Below are 17,841 nucleotides of genomic sequence, written 5' to 3' on the forward strand. Positions count from 1 at the left end.
AAAGTGGGGAAAGAGGAAGGAACTAGATGATGTCTTCAGGTTCAAACCTGGCCTCAAACAGAACAGATCTGCTTTATCTCTTCTGTTTATTTAAAATTTCACATAAGCCTTTCTTTGGTCACATGGTTTGGGAATGAAAAACAAAACAAAACTTCAAAAACTACCACATAAACTATATTTAAAATACTTTTAAAACACAGTTCCTAAATTAGCAAAATGATTTTTTCTGAGGAATAAACTATTGTATATTCTTTTCAAACTTCTGCTGGGTATTGGTAAAGGCCAATTATTGGACAGAATCTAAGATTAAATTCTGTCATTTCCAACAAAATTAGGAATCTGACAAAGGAAATGCAAACATATTCAGGGCCGTAAATGCTACAAATAACTTGCTGAGAATTGGAGCCCACATCAACAACTTGTAAATGGTGAGCCGCTCCGCTCTTCCACAGGCATGGTGTCTACAATTCAAAGGAGCTGATTTTCATTTTGCTTTGACATAGTATATCACATGAAAGACCCACACCACACAGTTATTTGTCAAGTCAAAACACAGATCCTTGAAAAATTACGGATAAATTTTGGGCTACAGGTTTCTCTCTAGACTTTGTCTAGAATTTCTGCAGTTCTCCACTCATTTGAAGCCTCCAAATTAAGTGTTGCTGGAAGCAATGTTTTTGTCTATAAGAATTGCTTTGAGGATTCTACTGAGCTTTCTGCTAAATGGGGCTTTCCTAAGTGCTTAGTAAACACTGCTCTGTTTACATTTGGAAATTTGGAAACCTTCAAGGTTACCGCTTTTTCTACCACCAATTACTCTCATTAATGCTCTCAGGTTTCCAAAGCATATGCACAATTTGCTAGCTTTCTAAGAGGTAATAGCCTATATGTTCCATATTCTATTTTGTATTTTCTTGTATATCTTCATGGTATATCTGTGACTTCAGGAAGAACAAACATTATCAATGCAAGTTTATAGATGAGAAAATGGAGGCAAAGGCATGGGCCAATTACTTGGGTGGTCTGCAGTGGCGCTGTGGAGTTAGAATTAGTCAGGTAACTCTCAAATCAGGTTCTCTATCAGCACATCCTGCCCTTTAATCTACCATAGTCATTAAAATAAGCTGCAGGTCACAAACTGAACCTGTAAGAAACAAAAAGCCCAGATAACTGATGACCATTTCATGCTTCATTTCTGGTTTCAGATAGCTCCGGCTTTTAAGTTCCTGGCAAATTAACTGGTTATTGGAAACTACACAGAACACATCTTGTAACTTATCAGAACTTCCACTATTTCACAACCTCCATTCCTTTGTTTCCCCACAAACGGAAAAACAAAGAAGGTGGATTAAGCCCTTGGCAGGTTCTTCCCCCCTGGGCTGGGAGAGGTCCCCAGGTTTATTCCCTGAGTAGCTGACTCTTTGTCTCATCAGCAAACTCTTGCCCTTCCCTTTCCTGCAGATTTTCACTTCCTGGTCAGGTTTCCCCTTAGAGTCAGCCAGACCCTTGCAAGGGCAGGGCCTTCTGTTTTACATCTGATATTAATCACACTTACTCTGATTCTGTTCTGTGACTCAAGTCTGGTGTCTACTGAAATTTGTAGGGGAAATCTGCACTTTTCTGGAAATAGATGCTTGTGGAAGCAGATTAATGTACAGTGGTAAACAGGTTTTTGTCTAGCTGGACTTCTCAGAGTCTTTAGTATGCTAATATAAGGGATGAATTTCCAAAAAGTGAATATCATAGACTGAATTTCTGAAATGTGTTTGAACACAGAACGCTTTTTTCACAAACCTCTAAAGAAATTAGTAATCTAGATTTGAATGCTTGCTCCTTTTAATTATTGCAGTCTTTAGCTTTTTTTGCGTCTCTTTCACATCCATAAAGGTGAATTTGCCTAATTCATAAGAATATAGAAATTAGATGGTGAATGTAAAGGATATACAGAAGGGCCTTGATAAAGATTACTTCTCTTTTTAGAGAAGCAATAATGGTATAATGGCTCCTATGATTTCTTTTCTAGCTCAGTGATTTTTAAAACATTACTTATAAGATAGTTTTAGTGGCTCCAAAGTTGGTTTACCATTTTCCCAAATGCCCACAGAAAAAAAAAGTTAACGCAAACTTCATAGTTTCACTGTTTGCAGAAACTATTCATATTTTTAAAAGGCAACAAATGAGTTTATGTTTTAGAAACAGGAAGACAGTTGTTGCTAAACACTTAGTATTTTCACTTGCTTAGTCATGGAGGAAGTGACTTGCTCAGATTAACTCTGTTAGTGGTAAAGGTTTGATTTTATTTCAGGATGAGTACCAATTACAATAGGAAAAATCACTTGACAGCTAACTTCAGACATGCTTTCATCGGAGAATAATAAAAGCTTTAAAGTCACTTCTTTAACGTGAAATTTTTTTCTGTCTGAATTCTAGCTATTATTTGGAATGGAAGTAATGGTAAATAAGTTTATGATTAGACATAAAATGGACTTAATAGAGAACTTCACGTCACATAGAAAGGTAACTACTTACCATTAACTTCAACTGATGAGGTATTTATTGACAAGGCTCTAGTGTTCCTTATCTTCTCATTTAAGATGCTACGGATTTTCCTCTTTCTCACTGTCCTTGGCTCAGCAGAGGGGAACTGGAACACCATAATGACATCTACGGTCGCAGCATCTTCCTCTGGACTATGACACACAAGAGAAAAGGTACTTGTTCAAAGAATACATCCAATATTATATTACGCTCTTTTCTGTGTTTTCTTCTCCTGAATTATGCCTCAGTTGTTGAAAGTGTCAAGAACTAATCATCTCACATTGATACTCATATATGTCACTCTCTGATTGAAGATCATTTCATGTGTTCCCTCTTCAAGTTTTCATTATGTTTTGAGTGAATTTTCCCCATTAATTTGAAGGCTTGTTAGAGCATTTGAGTAAAACTCAGACACCAAAATGTTATTATCAAAATCATAAACCCTGAGGATTGGAAAAAACTTTAATGGTGTCTTTGGCCAGTCCCTTATCTGATACTTTCATCAGTTCTACAGCCTCCATGACTAGTGGTCATCTAACTCCAGCACAGTAATTAAAATAATGGGAGATTTACTTCCCTAAAAAGGCTATTTCTCTTTGGTCAGCTCTGATTTGAAGACAGCTCTTCACTTGGAGTTGAAATATGTCTCCCTAAAGCTTATATTCCATAGGCTTAAGTCTACCAATTGGGACATACATAAAATATCAGTTCCCTTTTCCACATAAAGTATTTGAAGACAGTGATGTTCTTGGTGTCTGAGTCTTCTCCAGATTAAACATGTTCCTTGAACTATTTCCATATATACAAGTTCAAGCCCCTTCACTTGTGGGGTTGAATTTTTACATATTCTTAAAGTAGGAAAAGCAAACAATTAAAGGTCTTTAAGAAAAACAGAAACCTATGTGTTGATCTGCCATGTCTCTTATTTTTACACTTCAAAAGAGCCAAGCTCTAAAAAGCATTAAAGCCCTATTTTCCTGAATCCTTTGATATAAAAAAAGAGGAAATCATATCAATTTGAAGGCATTTTACATATTGTGGTTCATTTAGGCTCTGGAATGTGAAGATATAAATACACAGAATTTTATGTCAAATTGGTAAATATATGATCAAGTAATTTTCCCTCTTCTTAATCAGAGGGAAAACATTGTTTATTATGTGGAATTTCTCTGGACCTACACAAAAGCTTACAAAATAACAGTGGCTACAAATTCAAAAGAGTTCATAACACTCTGATAATTTTGCTAAAATGTTAAGGCAAGCCAGAATTTAAAAATGAAGGGCATTAAATCTAGAAAATTTCAGCAAATATATGCTTTCTATCTCCTAAATATTGTAAAATTTATCCAATTTATATTGTAAAATCCTCCTGGAGGTCACTAGTTACTTGATAAAGGTGTAAGGAACTTGGAGTAAGTCAGCCAGTAAGGCATTAGCCTATTGATGAGAAAACATTATTATTTCCTTCAAAAGATCTGAGTATATTCATTTTCTTTAAGAAGATGAGTCATACAGGCACATAGGTTTGTATCTGTTATGTATATCTTCTTCTATGAGCTTCCCAAATAACACAATTGAAACCTCTGAGCAATTTCTGCAACTGATATGAGTTTTCCCTCTCCAACACAACAAACAGAAACTCATTAAAACAGGAACATCTTTTTATTTGGGCATGCCTCCTGTCACTATGGCTTCATTACAGGTAAGACTTATGATCCCATTTTGTAGTCAGCTTTGCCTTCTTAATATTTTTGAAATGACATGTGTAATGAAAGAATACAACTTGGTGCATGTGGTGACGTGCTGCCGGATTTTCCCAAAGCCATGATTTCTGGTAGTCCCAGGCCTTATAATCAGTTGATGGGATTTGAATCCTGGTCTGTCACTTGGGGAATTTTGAACATATCATTTACCTCCCAAAGTCTTAATTTTTGTTTTTACAAAATGGTGGTTGGCCCTGTATCTCGAGACTATTGTTGAAATAATATTTATAAGAAATCCTAGCCCAAAGCCAAGCTCATAGTTGCAACAGTATATAAGGGTTCCTGTCTCCTTTGCCCTTTGTCACTACAGGCTGTGAATCCACCTTTGCCCAAACATACGTACGTTAGTCTGACTACTTGGTTCTTGATATAATGCTTGTTCAAGGCTGAATCTATAAATATATCATCCACCTGTTATTACAATAAGAGAGAAACTATGTGTTAATAAGATATTTTATAGTAAGAATATACCCCTGATTAAACGTTAAAGCAATAGAAAAATGTTTTACCATGAGTAGTATCATGATTAAACCAGTGGCTCTCCGTTCTAACAGTGCAACAGAATCTATTTGCAGAATTAAAAATAAAAGACTTATAGATGCTGAGGCCCCCTTTCCCAGAGTTTTGGTTATAAATGGTCTGGAGGGAAGCTAGGCATTTGTATTTGTAAAAATCTCCCCAGGTGACTCTAATGTGCTGCTATAGGTAACTGGGGTAAAAGTTATCTTCCTAAAACTCCATAGAAGGTGAAGCAGAATAATGCAGAGCAGAGATGGGACATGGAGGGAGGCCTTGAGAGGTGGTGGAGGGAGGCCTTGAGAGGTGGTGGAGAGAACCTTGGCTCAGTACTGGGTTTGAAGCCTACCTATCCTGCTGCTCATGAACAGGGGGACCTTGGAAAAATTACTGAACCAATTTGAGCCTCAGTATCCTAACCTCTAAAACAAAGATATTGATATGCTACTTATAGGGCTGTAAAGATTAAACACATAAACAATGCTGGTTATATTTTGGTAGTAGACGGCCAGTGGATCAGGTTAGCCCCCATCCTGGCATTGCAGGTCTTTGGCTGTGAGTACAGGGAAGAGGCATGAGAGATTTAGGAGAAAGCCAACAGTTTTCTAATTGTTGATTGTGAGCCCTAGGGTAGGTCAGGGAGGAAGAAAGAGTGAGCTGGTTTTGCAGGTTTAGGTCAAAGTTGTGTTATTCAGTTTATGTCAACAGGGAAGGAGAAGAAAAGCTACTTGGGGTCCATTTGCACAGAATTTTAATTGCCTGCCAAGGCGTTATGATGCTATGATTTATCACCCTAGATTTTGGCTTGCAGTATCCCCTAGTGACCAGTTGGTGGCAACAGTGTCATCTGAATGCAGGCACTGCATATCATATTTGATAGTAGATGAGCCAAATGTGCAAACATTATGTCCTAAATCCTTCAGAAAGAGAAAAACCCAAAGAATGAAAATAAAAAGAAGGCTGTTTTGGAGAGCAAGACACAAGTTATGGGGCATCCCTGGTGGCGCAGTGGTTAAGAATCTGCCTGCCAACGCAAGGGACAGGGGTTCCATCCCTGGGCCAGGAAGATCCCACATGCCGTGGGGCAACTAAGCCCGTGTGCCACAACTACTGAGCCTGTTCTCTAGAGCCCACAAGCCACAACTATTGAGCCCACGTGCCACAACTATTGAAGCCCACGTGCCTAGAGCCCCTGCTCTGCAACAAGAGAAGCCACCACAATGAGAAGCCCACGCACCACAACGAAGAGTAGCTTCCACTCACAGCAACTCTAGAAAGCCTGTGTGCAGCAACGAAAACCCAATGTAGCCAATAAATAAATAAATAAATATTTTAAAATAGACAAAAACAAAACAAAAAAGAAACAAGTTATGACTTCCTTAGCAATATCAGGCATTTGTAAAAAGCTTAATTGGGAAACAAAATATACATGATCCCCTTTACTCCTTATAATAACTGTATAAAATAAGATTTATTTTGATTCTTATTTTATTTGAAGAGGAAACTGAGAATCGGAGAAATTATGTGAATTTCCCTAGCATCATGTGGATTAATAAACTGGGACTTAAATCCAGGTCTTCTGTCTGTAGGTCCATCTCTTATCAATCATGCAACCTCCTTGTTAAATGTGATATACATTTTGCTTCAATTTCTTTCATAGAACATATGACAATAAGTTATAACAAACAGTTGATTGACTTAAAGTGTGAAACTTGTAAAGATATATTTGGTAACATATTTTTAAACTTTAGATCACAGGCAGTACTTAGAAAATAGAGAAATTGCTTGTATCCAGAATATACACTTATTTGTATTTAAATAAGAAAAGCTTAAATAGGCTTAAGAAATGTGGGGTTTATATGTTAGAAATGAAATTATTTTGTAAGATATGTTTTTGCAAGAGTGATAGTTTTCATCATTTCTCTCCTGACACACACAGCCAGTCCTATTACTCAGTATCTGGGGGAAATCTAAAGGAAAAAAAAAGGCTAACCAAAAACAAAGGGGAGAAAAGTGACCAGTGTTAAAAGGAAGAAAAGTAAATAGTGTTTGGGTATTTAAAGAAGTTTGGTTTGTAATTATGCTTTGAAATTCTACCCACAATGGATCCCTTGGCTGTTTGTAACTTGTTGGTGAAGGTAATGGATTAAGTTTTTGACTCTAGATGACATCATTCATCTGGCAAAGTGCCTGCTGAGAAGAATATGTAGCACCAACATCCATTCCATCTTTGAATAGTTCAGGTGTCTGGGAAGATAATCACTGAAAGAATAACATAGGAAGAATCTAGGTAGAAGTTACTTTGGTAATCACAGAAATATAGACGTTTCTTCTCTATAATTCAAATTCCAGGACTGTGTCCCTATAAAGTCTCATTGGTTGGATCTGGGGTGAAGCCCAGGATATTAGGTGATGCACGTAGTCAGGAAAACACTGAGAAATACTGGGACACGAAGACGACCTAAAGGGGTTCCTACACTAAAGGAATTTAAAACAGGGGAAGTCAGAGAAAACATGAACGTAAACTTTATTGCTGAATGGAGTTAATGTATGAGCTAGCTTTCTAGAGAACCCCCCTGCCAAATGTTTCCCTGGCAGATTAAGGGCTATTTCATCAGACACATTCTGTCAGCACTTTGGCATTCTAATTCTAAATTCTCAGAAATTTGGAAGGACACTTTTTTTCTTAAGCTGTATGCCAGCTTGTTATAAATGTATTATTTACATATCTTAATAGAGTTAGTGATTTATAAATCTGTCTTGCTCCCATTTGGGGGCATTTGTAGAGTTTTATAGTTGGAGTTAGTCCCTAATATTGAACAAAAGACCCTCTTTCAGGGTAGTACCTCTTTATGTTTGATGATTTTGAAATGCTGGAAGTTGCACTGAGGATTAAGTTCTAAGAGGGCAATTGAAGGTTAGTTGGGTGTTTAATGAAAGAGTTAGGGAGAGGCGTTCAATTCAAACAAACAGACGCACCCAGCCACTCAGCTCTCATTCCCAAACTAACTCTGTTCACACATGCAGCCCGCCTTTCAGTTTAGATGCTTCCAGGCTTGCTCCTGTCACAGCAGTCTTTGTATTTACACAGGGGTGTTTCAGAGGTGTGACTGCAAACTTCAGAGAGATATGCCACTGAACACCGGCCAATGGAATAGGAAGGCAGTTTCTACCAACATCACACCAGATGAGCCCCTGAGAACTAAAAGTTTAGAGCCAAAGACATGCCAAGAAAATATTTCAGATCCTGTTGCTTTCTCCTAATTATAATAGGAATAGAACACAAAGGATGGTATAAGAGATTCTTTTTAAAAAACACACCTTTAACCTTAAATAAGGTTTAATTGAAGTTCCTTTACTCAAAGGGCTGAACTCAAGGTAGAAATAGAGACTAGAGCATAACTGCATTTGAGTCTCTGGTCACAGAGTTAGATGTTCAAGGGTCTCACCATCTGTCACTGATCCCCTCACCCCAACCCCCATCAATAAGACCATTACTTTTCATGCTTGGTAGTGCTGTTTTCAGGCATGGCTCTTGTTTCCCGGTGTACTTGCCCTTTTCAGGCTGTTTCTTTGGTCTGTAGTCCCCTCTGGTGCTGCTAGCTCTGCTAGTTCTGAATCACAACTCTCCTTCAAGGTCTATTTCAGATAAAACCAACTTTGGGTTTATTCCTTGAACCTCAGAGCAATCTTTCCTCTTCCTGTCTTAATTGTTCTTATTCCCCTTTTATCTTCCACTCCTTAACATAGTTATTTATGCAAATATATTATCTCCTCTACTAAACTGTAAACGCTTCATGGATAGGGACAATCATTCTTCATTTCATACTCTACAATATGTAGAAATGCAGCATGCTTTCTCTGAATGAATTAATAAAAGGAAGTGAGAATTTATTTATCAGAAAGCCTTGCATTTACCAGGAAGATTTTATTAGCATTTTTAATGAGATTTACATCAGAGTGAGATAAATGCTCCTAGAGAAAAAAGAAAACTGCCCATGAATTGAGGGGATTTTTTTCTCCTTGTTGACACTTTCAGTAATTTGATTCCTGTGGACTAAGAGCTGCTACCCACTGATGTGCACAAGCAACATGTAATGGTTATCCTTCTCCAAAGGCAGCCTATATTCTTTACCCTCTAAAAATAAAGACCATAATCCTGATAGTTCTTATTGCAGCCCTTTAAAGTTGTTATTCAATCTATTTAAAATCCAGATTTTTGGCAAAACCCAAGATTTAAGAAGTCATCTGTGAATCATTATCCTAAGCGTATATAGAACATGGCCAACCTGACCACTAATGGTGCTCACAGGATTTTGGAGCTTATGGGTCTCTTGGTTTCTTGACCCTTCAAGGAACTAGAAAAAGAACAAACTAAGACCAAGGCTAACAGAAGGAAAGAAGTAACAAAGATAAGAACAGAAATAAAGATCAGAAGAACAATAGAAAAGATCAACAAAACTAAGAGCTGTGTTTTTGAAAAGATAAACAAAATTGACAAAACTAGTGAGACTATCTAAAAGAAAAATGAGAGAAGACTCAAATAAAATCAGAACTGAAAGAGTAGACATTATAACACAAAAATATAAAGGATCATAAGAGACTACTATGAACAAATTATACATCAACAAATTGGATAATCTAGAGGAAATGGATAAACTCCTAGAAAAATACAACCTACCAGGACTGAATCGTGAAGAAATAGAAAATTTGAGGCCAATAATGAGTAAGGAGATTAAATCAGTAATTAAGAACCTATTTAAAAGGAAAAGCCCAGAAGCAGATGAGTGAATTTTACCAAACATTTAAATAAGAATTAATGCCAATCCTTCTCAAGCTCTTCCAAAAAATTAAAGAAGAAGGAACACTCCCAAACTCATTTTGTGAGGCCAGCATTACCTTGATACCAAAGCCAGGTAAGGACACTACAAGAAAAGAAAACTACAGACCAATATTCCTGATGCAAAAATTCTCAACAGTGTATTCACAAAGTAAATTCAACAGCACATTAAAAGGATCATACACCATGATCAAGTGAGATTTGTCTCTGGGATGCAAGGATGGTTCAACATACACAAATCAATAAATGTGACACAACACACCAACAGGATGAAAGGTAAAAATCATATGATCATCTCAATAGATGCAGAAAAAGCATTTGACAAAATACAAGGTTCTTTCATGATAAAAACACTCAATAAATCACATATAGAAGGAACATACCTCAACACAATAAAGGCCATATATGACAAATGTACAGCTTACATCAAACTCAACAGTAAAAGACTGAAATCTTTTCCTCTAAGACCAAGAACAAGTTAAGAAGGGTGCCCACTCTCACCACTCCTATTCACCATGGTACTGGGATTTCTAGCCAGAGCAATCAGGCAAGAAAAAGAATAAAAGTCATCAAGATCAGAAAGAAAGAAGTAAAATTGCCTTTATTTGCAAATAATATAATTATATATATAGAAAACATTAATGATGCCACCAAAAAACTGTTAGAACTGATCAGTGAATTCAGTAAATTTGTGTACATATCAATAGAGAAATCAAACATATAGAATCAGCATTCATAGTGTATAGAAATCAGTTGTGCTTCTATACACTAACAACAAAATACCTGGAGAAGAAATAAAGAAAACAACCACATTCATAATAGCATCAAAAACAATAAAATACTTTGGGATAAATTTAACCAAGGAGGTGAAAGATCTTAACACTGAAACTACAAGACTTTGATGAAAGAAACCCTTGTGCACTGTTGGTGGGAGTGTAAATTGGCCCAGCCACTGTGGAAAACAGTACGGAGGTTCCTCAAAAAATTAAAAATAAAACTGCCATATGAGCCAGTAATCCTACTTTTGGGTATATATCCAAAAGGAAAGTAAAACAGGATCTCAAAGAGATATCTGCACTCCCATGTTCATCACAGCATTTTTCACAATAGCCAAGATATGGAAACAACCTAAGTGTGTGTCAAAAAATAAATGGATAAAGAAGCCATGGTATATGTATATATACATACATACATATACATATATATGTGTATATATGTTTGTATATATATACGTACACATACAGTTGACCCTTGAACGATGTCATGGTTAGGGGTGCTGACCATCTGTGCAGTTGAAAATCCCCTTATAACATAATATCCCTCTGTATCCACAGTTCTTATACAGTTCTCTGTATTCATGGTTCTGCATCTGCAGATTCAATAAACAATGGATCAAATTGTATAATCCTACAGTATTTATTAATGAAAAAAAACTGCATGTAAGTGGACCCTTGCAATTCAAACCTATATTGTTCAAAGATCAGCTGTATATTCCTCAGCCATGAGAAAGAATGAAATTCTGCAAACATGGATGGATTTTGAGGGCATTATGCTAAGTGAAATAAGTCAGACAAAGACAAATACTTCATTTCATTTATATGTGGAATGTGCAAAGCTGAGCTCATAGAAACAGATTATAGAACGATAGTTACCAAGGTTAGGGGATGGAAAAAATGGGGAAGTATTGATCAAAGAGTACAAACTTATGGTTATAAAATCAATAACTTCTGGTATCCCATGTATATTGTATGATTATACTTAATAGCACTATGTTATGTACTTAAAAGTTGCTAAGAGAATACATCTTAAGTGTTCTCAGGACAAAAATGAAATGGTAATTATGTGACATGATAGAGCTATTATAGTGGTAATCATTTTGCAACATAAGTATCATATCATCACATTTCACACCTTATACTTACACAATGTTATATGTCAGTTAAATCTTAATAAAGCTGAAAAATTGATACAAGGAAATGAAGAAACTAAGGATGAAGACATCTTTATATAACCAGTAATGTAATCCCAATGTGTTGGCTAAGTAAAAGTGTTCTGACACGGCATAAAGACTTATAATCTTTATGGATTTAAAAACTAAATGGGAGAAGAATTGATGTAGAACTGAACTTTCTATTATATCTGAGTCCCTTCCTGACAAATAGAACAATTTAGTGGAGAGAGCACATGCTGGAGTTAACCTGTAAAGCTGCAAATCTCCCCTCCATGATTACCAACTGTGGACCTTACCTTCAGAGGCTTAGTTCTCTTATCTATAAAGTGTGAATAACAGTGCCTCCTTTGCAGTGTTATATTGAAGATTAGACATGAAATATACAACAATTAGCTTTTTCTTTCAGTATTCAAATTAAACACATTGAAGGTAGAGGTTGTGATACACATTTTCTTCTTTTAGTCATACCTAATCTTCAATTACAAAATGAATGTGAGTTTGAGCTCCCAAGTAAGGACCCAGTCACATTCTACACTCAATTTTTCTAACCTCTGAATATAAAATTTTGTTTTCTTTTGTTTTTAATAACTGCTACTTAATTTATTCTGTAAGCTTTCATATTCAATCTCTTCTCTAGGCATAGAAACATAGGCCTACACCAGGCATTGGGCCTCTTACTTCTCTTACCTTATGCACTCCAAACTTTAGATAGTCTAATACTTTTGCTAAGTTTTGTACCTTGACCCAGTTTCCTTTTCTCAAGAGAAGATTTCCTGCTTCAGAGAGCCAAGTCTCTCACTGGTGTCTTCAAATTCCTTTAGAGAGTGTTCCTAAACTACATTATCTCCTTATATCACTTTCTGTTTTCAAGTTCTTTGTCTCTACAACTCTAGGCATATGGTCCCAAGGATAGTCTGATGATCATTTTAGGCCCTGTTTCTGGTGTTCCTGGGCACAAAGAAGATAAAATTTAGAACTGCTTTGGGCACAGAAGCAGTTTTTTTGTTTTGTGTTTTTGGTTTTTGTTTTTTTTTTGAGACAACCCGAAGAAAATTCCTAACTGGTGCCATTGTTGATTCAGATGGTGGTCACTGGCACATGTTAATAGTGTACAGTTGAACCTTGAACAACATGGGGGATTGGAGCATATAAATCTGCATATAAATTTATAGTTGGCCCTCTGTTTCCCTGGTTCTGCATCTGTAAATTCAACCAATCATGCAGTACTGTAGCATATATTTATTTAATGCATGTATTTATTGAAAAAAAATCTGCATATAAGTGGACCTAAGTAGTTCTAACTCATGTTGTTCAAGGGTTAACTGGAATTGAAAGAGAATAATATATCAGGGATAATTACTTGATTTTTGGTTTGTGGGAAGGTAGATGGGAAGTAAAATCACACAGATGCTTCTTATGGATGACAAAAATTTTTAAGAAAATGTAATCTCAAACCCTAACTATATTGTTTACTAGCTGAATGATCTTGGGTAAATTAACTTTTCTGTACCTTGATTTTCCCATTTGTGAAGTTGTGATAATAATTGTACTTACCTTCTAAGTTTGTTTTTGAGGATTAACTAAAGTAATACAGATATAGTGCTTAATGTGCTAAGCTAATTGAGTGCTTGGCATTCAATACATGTTAACCAGTGTTATTGTTATAGTGCTACAGGTTTTTAACTTTCACTTTTGTAATGATCCTATACTTTAAAAATATTTCTGAAATATATTTCTTCAAACGAAGTGCTCTCTCAGTTAGTGATCCTATTCAAACTTATAGTGATAGCAAAAAGGACCTGCCTATTTAGGAAGATCATGGTGTCTGGTTACTGGACTCTTCTCTGAAGAATGAAATAAAAGTTGAGATATGTCTGTACTACTATCCCAAGGAACTGGAATGGGTTTTAGCAGTATCAGAGCATGAACTCATTTTATTTTGCATCTCCGTTTCCATTCAAATCAGTGAATCCCCAATTATGAGGAAGAACAGGACCTACAACCTGTATTTCTTGGCTGTCTAATTAGCACTCACATAGCTCAGAGAGAAGAATCTGGTTTTATTCATTGGGATTTAGCAACAATAAACAGGAGTGGCTCACGATGAGGCATGAACACTTCCTGTAATTCTCCTAAAGGTAAATTGGAGGGGAGTGGAGGGAAAGGGACATTGTCTCACTTAAACAGGCCTAAATTAATACACAGCCTTTCCTGACCATGTGAACCCTAGTTGATCTTACTTTTCTTTGAAGTTCTTCTGCACTGTTGTCCTCGACATGCAATTAAGTCCTTAATTACATCATGTCATGTTCAGTTTCACGTGTGTTACTGTCATCTCTCTAAAGAGATAGGAAGCAGTTTGAAGAGATGGGTCATTTTTTTTCCCTGTAAGACTCAGGGGCTAAGAAGTGTCGTGAGCTGAATAATCATACCATATATTGGGGAGACAGATTGTTTAGTTAGTTACATTGGGAAAACTGGATCACTACCTGGGTTCCTACCTAATATCACATTCAAAGTTGGACTTCAGATGCATTAGAAACCTTCTGTAGGAGGTAAACATACATGTTTTAGAGAAGAAAATACAATAAAATAATTTTATGACTTAAAAAGAGGAAATAATTTCTTTTAAAAAAGTTTAAAAACATAACCATAAGGAAGAGAAAACTGATAAACGTGATTAAATTATAGATTTTTGTTTTATGAAGAGCAATATGGTCCAAATTAATAAAAGATGGAATGGATAAGTGCAATGTCTACTACCAACAAATTGTTCCTCTCTAGAAAACATAAGAAACTCTTGCAAAGCAATACTAATAAAACAACTCTAATAGAAAAATGGACAAAGGATAAGAACAGGAAATTTATAGAAATGAAAGTCTAAAAGAATAAGAAGTATATGCAATGATGCACAGACTCATTAATAATTGAAATATTTAATAGAAAAATGCAAATTAAACAATGAATAAGATAAAAATTAAATGCCTATTAGGCTAGCAGTAATTAGAAAGCCAAATATTATCAAGTGTTGACAGAGATATGAAGACATAGGAATCCTCATGCACTGCAGATGGGAGTGCACACTGATTCAGCTATTTTGAAGAGCAATCCAGCATCAATTAGGCAAATAAAGTGTATGCACACCTGATGGCCCAGTAATTCTTCTTTCTGAACTGGAATGGATCCATATAGGGATAAGTAGAAGGCTGTTTAGTTCAGTCTTTCTTGAGATGATTGACAGGAAATAAATATGGTAGTTATAACTCATCATATAGCAGTTAATAGCAATGAATTAAATATACATTTATCAATATGGATAGAGCTTAAAAAACAGATCTGAGTAAGAAAGTATGAAATGAAAATGGAAATGGACTGAATATTTGTTTCCTGCCAAATTTATATGTTGAAGTTCTAACCCCCAATGTGATGGTATTAGGAGGTTGGGCTGGTAAGTGAGATTGGCAACAAGATGGCAGAATAGAAGGATGTGAGCTCACCTCCTTTCATGAGAACACCAAAATCACAACTAACGGCTGAACAACTATCTACAAAAAAAACCTGGAACCTACCAAAAAAGATATACTACATCCAGAGACAAAGAAGAAGCTACAACAAGATGGTAGAAGGGGCACTTTTGCTATATAATCAAATCCCATACCTGCTGCGTGGGCCATTCTCAAACTGGAAAATAATTATATTTCAGAGGTTCTCCCACAGGAGTGAAAGTTCTGAGCCATATGTCAGGATCCCCAGCCTGAGGGGTCTGGCATTGAGAAGAGGAGACCCCAGAGCATTTGAAGGCCAGTGGGGCTTGAGTGCAGGAGTGCCACAGGACTGGGGGAAATAGAGACTCCACTCTTTGAGGGTGCATACAAGATTTCACATACACTGGGACCCAGGGCCAAGCAGTGATTCCAAAGGAGCCTGGTCCAGACTTACCTGAGGTTCTTGCAAAGCCTCCTGGGGAGGCAGGGATCAGCTGTGGCCTACTGTGGAGGCAAGAACACTGATGGCAGAGGCTCCTAGGGAATATTCCTCAATGTGAGCTCCTGGAGGTTGCCATTTTGGCCCAGAGGCATGGCCCCACCCAACAGCCTGCAGGCTCCATTGCTGGGATGCCTTAGGCCAATCAACCAACAGGGTGGGAACACAGCCCTCCATCAACAGATAAGATGCCTAAAGTTTTCCTGAGCCCACAGCCACCTCTAGACATGCCCCTTGACACTGCCCTGCCCATCAGAGGAACAAGATCCAGCTCCACCTACCAACAGGCAGGCACCAATTCCTTCCACCAGGAAGCCTTCATAAGCCTCTGGACCAACCTCACCCACCAGGGGGCAGACACCAGAAGCAAGAATTATAATCCTGTAGCCTGCAGAACTGAGACCACAAACAGAAAATTAGACAAAATGAGATGGTAGAGAAATATGTTCTAGACAAAGGAACAAGGAAAAAACCCAGAGGAACAACTAAGTGAAGTGGAGATAGACAGGCAATCTGCCTGAAAAAGAATTCAGAATACTGATAGTGAAGGTGATCCAAGATCTCAGAAAAGGAATGGAGGCGCAAACTGAGAAGTTATAAAAATGGTTAACAAAGACCTAGAAGATTTAAAGAAAAAACAAACAGATGAACAATAAAATAACTGAAATGAAAAATACACTAGAAGATATCAACAGCAGAATAAATGAGGCATAAGAAAAAATAAGTGGGGTGGAAGACAGATTTGTGGAAATCACTACCATGGAACAGAATAAAGAAAAAAAAAATGAAAAGAAATGAGGATAGTCTAAGAGACCTCTGGGACAACATTATATGCACCAACATTCACATTATAGGGGTCCCAGAAACAAAAAAGAGAGAAAAGACCTAAGAAAATATTTGAAGAGATAATAACCAAAATATTTCCTAACATGGGAAAGGAAACACAGAACTCAAGTCTAGGAAGCACAGAGAGTCCCATACAGGATAAATCCAAGGAGGAACATGCCAAGACACATGTTAATCAAACTGACAAAAATTAAAGACAAAGAGAAAATATTAAAAGTAACAAGAGAAAAGCAACAAATAACATACAAGAGAGTCTCCATAAGGTTATCAGCTGATTTTTCAGCAGAAACTCTGCAGGTCAGAAGGGAGTGGCCTGATATATTTAAAGTGATGAAAGGGAAAAACCTAAAATCAAGAAGATTCTACCCAGCAAGGCTCTCATTCAGATTTGACAGAGAACTCACAAGCTTTACAGACAAGCAAAAGTTAAAAGAATTCAGAACCATCAAACCAGCTTTACAGCAAATGCTAAGGTGAAACTTCCTCAGGCAGAAAAGAAAAGGCCATAATAAGGCAGAAAAGAAAAGGCCATAATAAGAAACAAGAAAATTACAAATGGGAAAGCTCACCAGTAAAGGCAAACATACAGTAAAGGTAGGAAATCATCCACACAAAAATATATCAAAAGCAGCAATTGTGAGAAGAGGAGAGTACAAATGCAGGACATTGGAGATGCATTTGAAATTAAGAGACCAGCAACTTAAAACTATTATATGTATATATACTTTGATATAGACTGCTATATCAAAATGACATGGGAACCACAAATCAAAAATCCACATTAGATATACACACAAAAAAGGAAAAGCAATCCAAACACAACATCAAATCACAAGAGATGAGAACAAAAGAGGAGGGGAAGAAAAAAAGACCTACGAAAACAAATCCAAAACAATGAACAAAATGGCAATAAAAACATTCATATTGCTAATTACTTTAAATGTAAATGGATTAAATGCTCCAACCAAAAGACATAGACTGGCTTAATGGATACAAAAACAAGACCCATATATGTTCTGTCTACAAGAGACCCACTTCATATCTAGGGACACATACAAACTGAAAGTGAGGGGATGGAAAAAGGTATTGCATCCAAATGGAAATCAAAAGAAAGCTGAAGTAGCAACACTCATATCAGACAAAATAGACTTTATAATAAAGACTGTTATAAGAGACAAAGAAGGACAGTACATAATGACCAAGGGATTAATCTAAGAAGAGGATATAACAACTGTAAATGTATATGCACCAAACATAGGAGCACCTCATATATAAGTCAAATGCTAACAGCCATAAATGGAGAAATAGTAACACAATGATAGTGGGGGACTTTACCACCCCACTTACATCAATGGACAGATCATCCTGACAGAAAATAAATAAGGAAACACAGGCCTTAAATG

At 36.6% G+C, this 17,841-nt stretch overlaps 1 protein-coding gene across 5 annotated transcripts in view; it reads right to left on the bottom strand.

The window, feature by feature from the left end:
* TMPRSS11A (transmembrane serine protease 11A) overlaps positions 1-17,841 on the bottom strand; it is a 52,583-nt gene that overhangs the window by 15,115 nt on the left and 19,627 nt on the right. For 3 of the 5 annotated variants that reach the window (XM_057729902.1, XM_057729907.1, XM_057729903.1), the window contains 2 exons: positions 4,645-4,712; positions 2,530-2,690 (listed from right to left, as the gene is read on the bottom strand). In XM_057729902.1, the coding sequence (XP_057585885.1) occupies positions 2,530-2,690; positions 4,645-4,712 (229 nt within the window). Of the gene's footprint in view, positions 1-2,529; positions 2,691-4,644; positions 4,713-10,893; positions 11,027-14,752; positions 14,829-17,841 lie in introns of those variants that run through there. The other 2 variants (XM_057729905.1, XM_057729906.1) reach the window with 2 other exon arrangements.

Source organism: Hippopotamus amphibius, chromosome 3, assembly GCF_030028045.1.
Source record: "Hippopotamus amphibius kiboko isolate mHipAmp2 chromosome 3, mHipAmp2.hap2, whole genome shotgun sequence".
NCBI classification, from domain to species: domain Eukaryota; kingdom Metazoa; phylum Chordata; class Mammalia; order Artiodactyla; family Hippopotamidae; genus Hippopotamus; species Hippopotamus amphibius.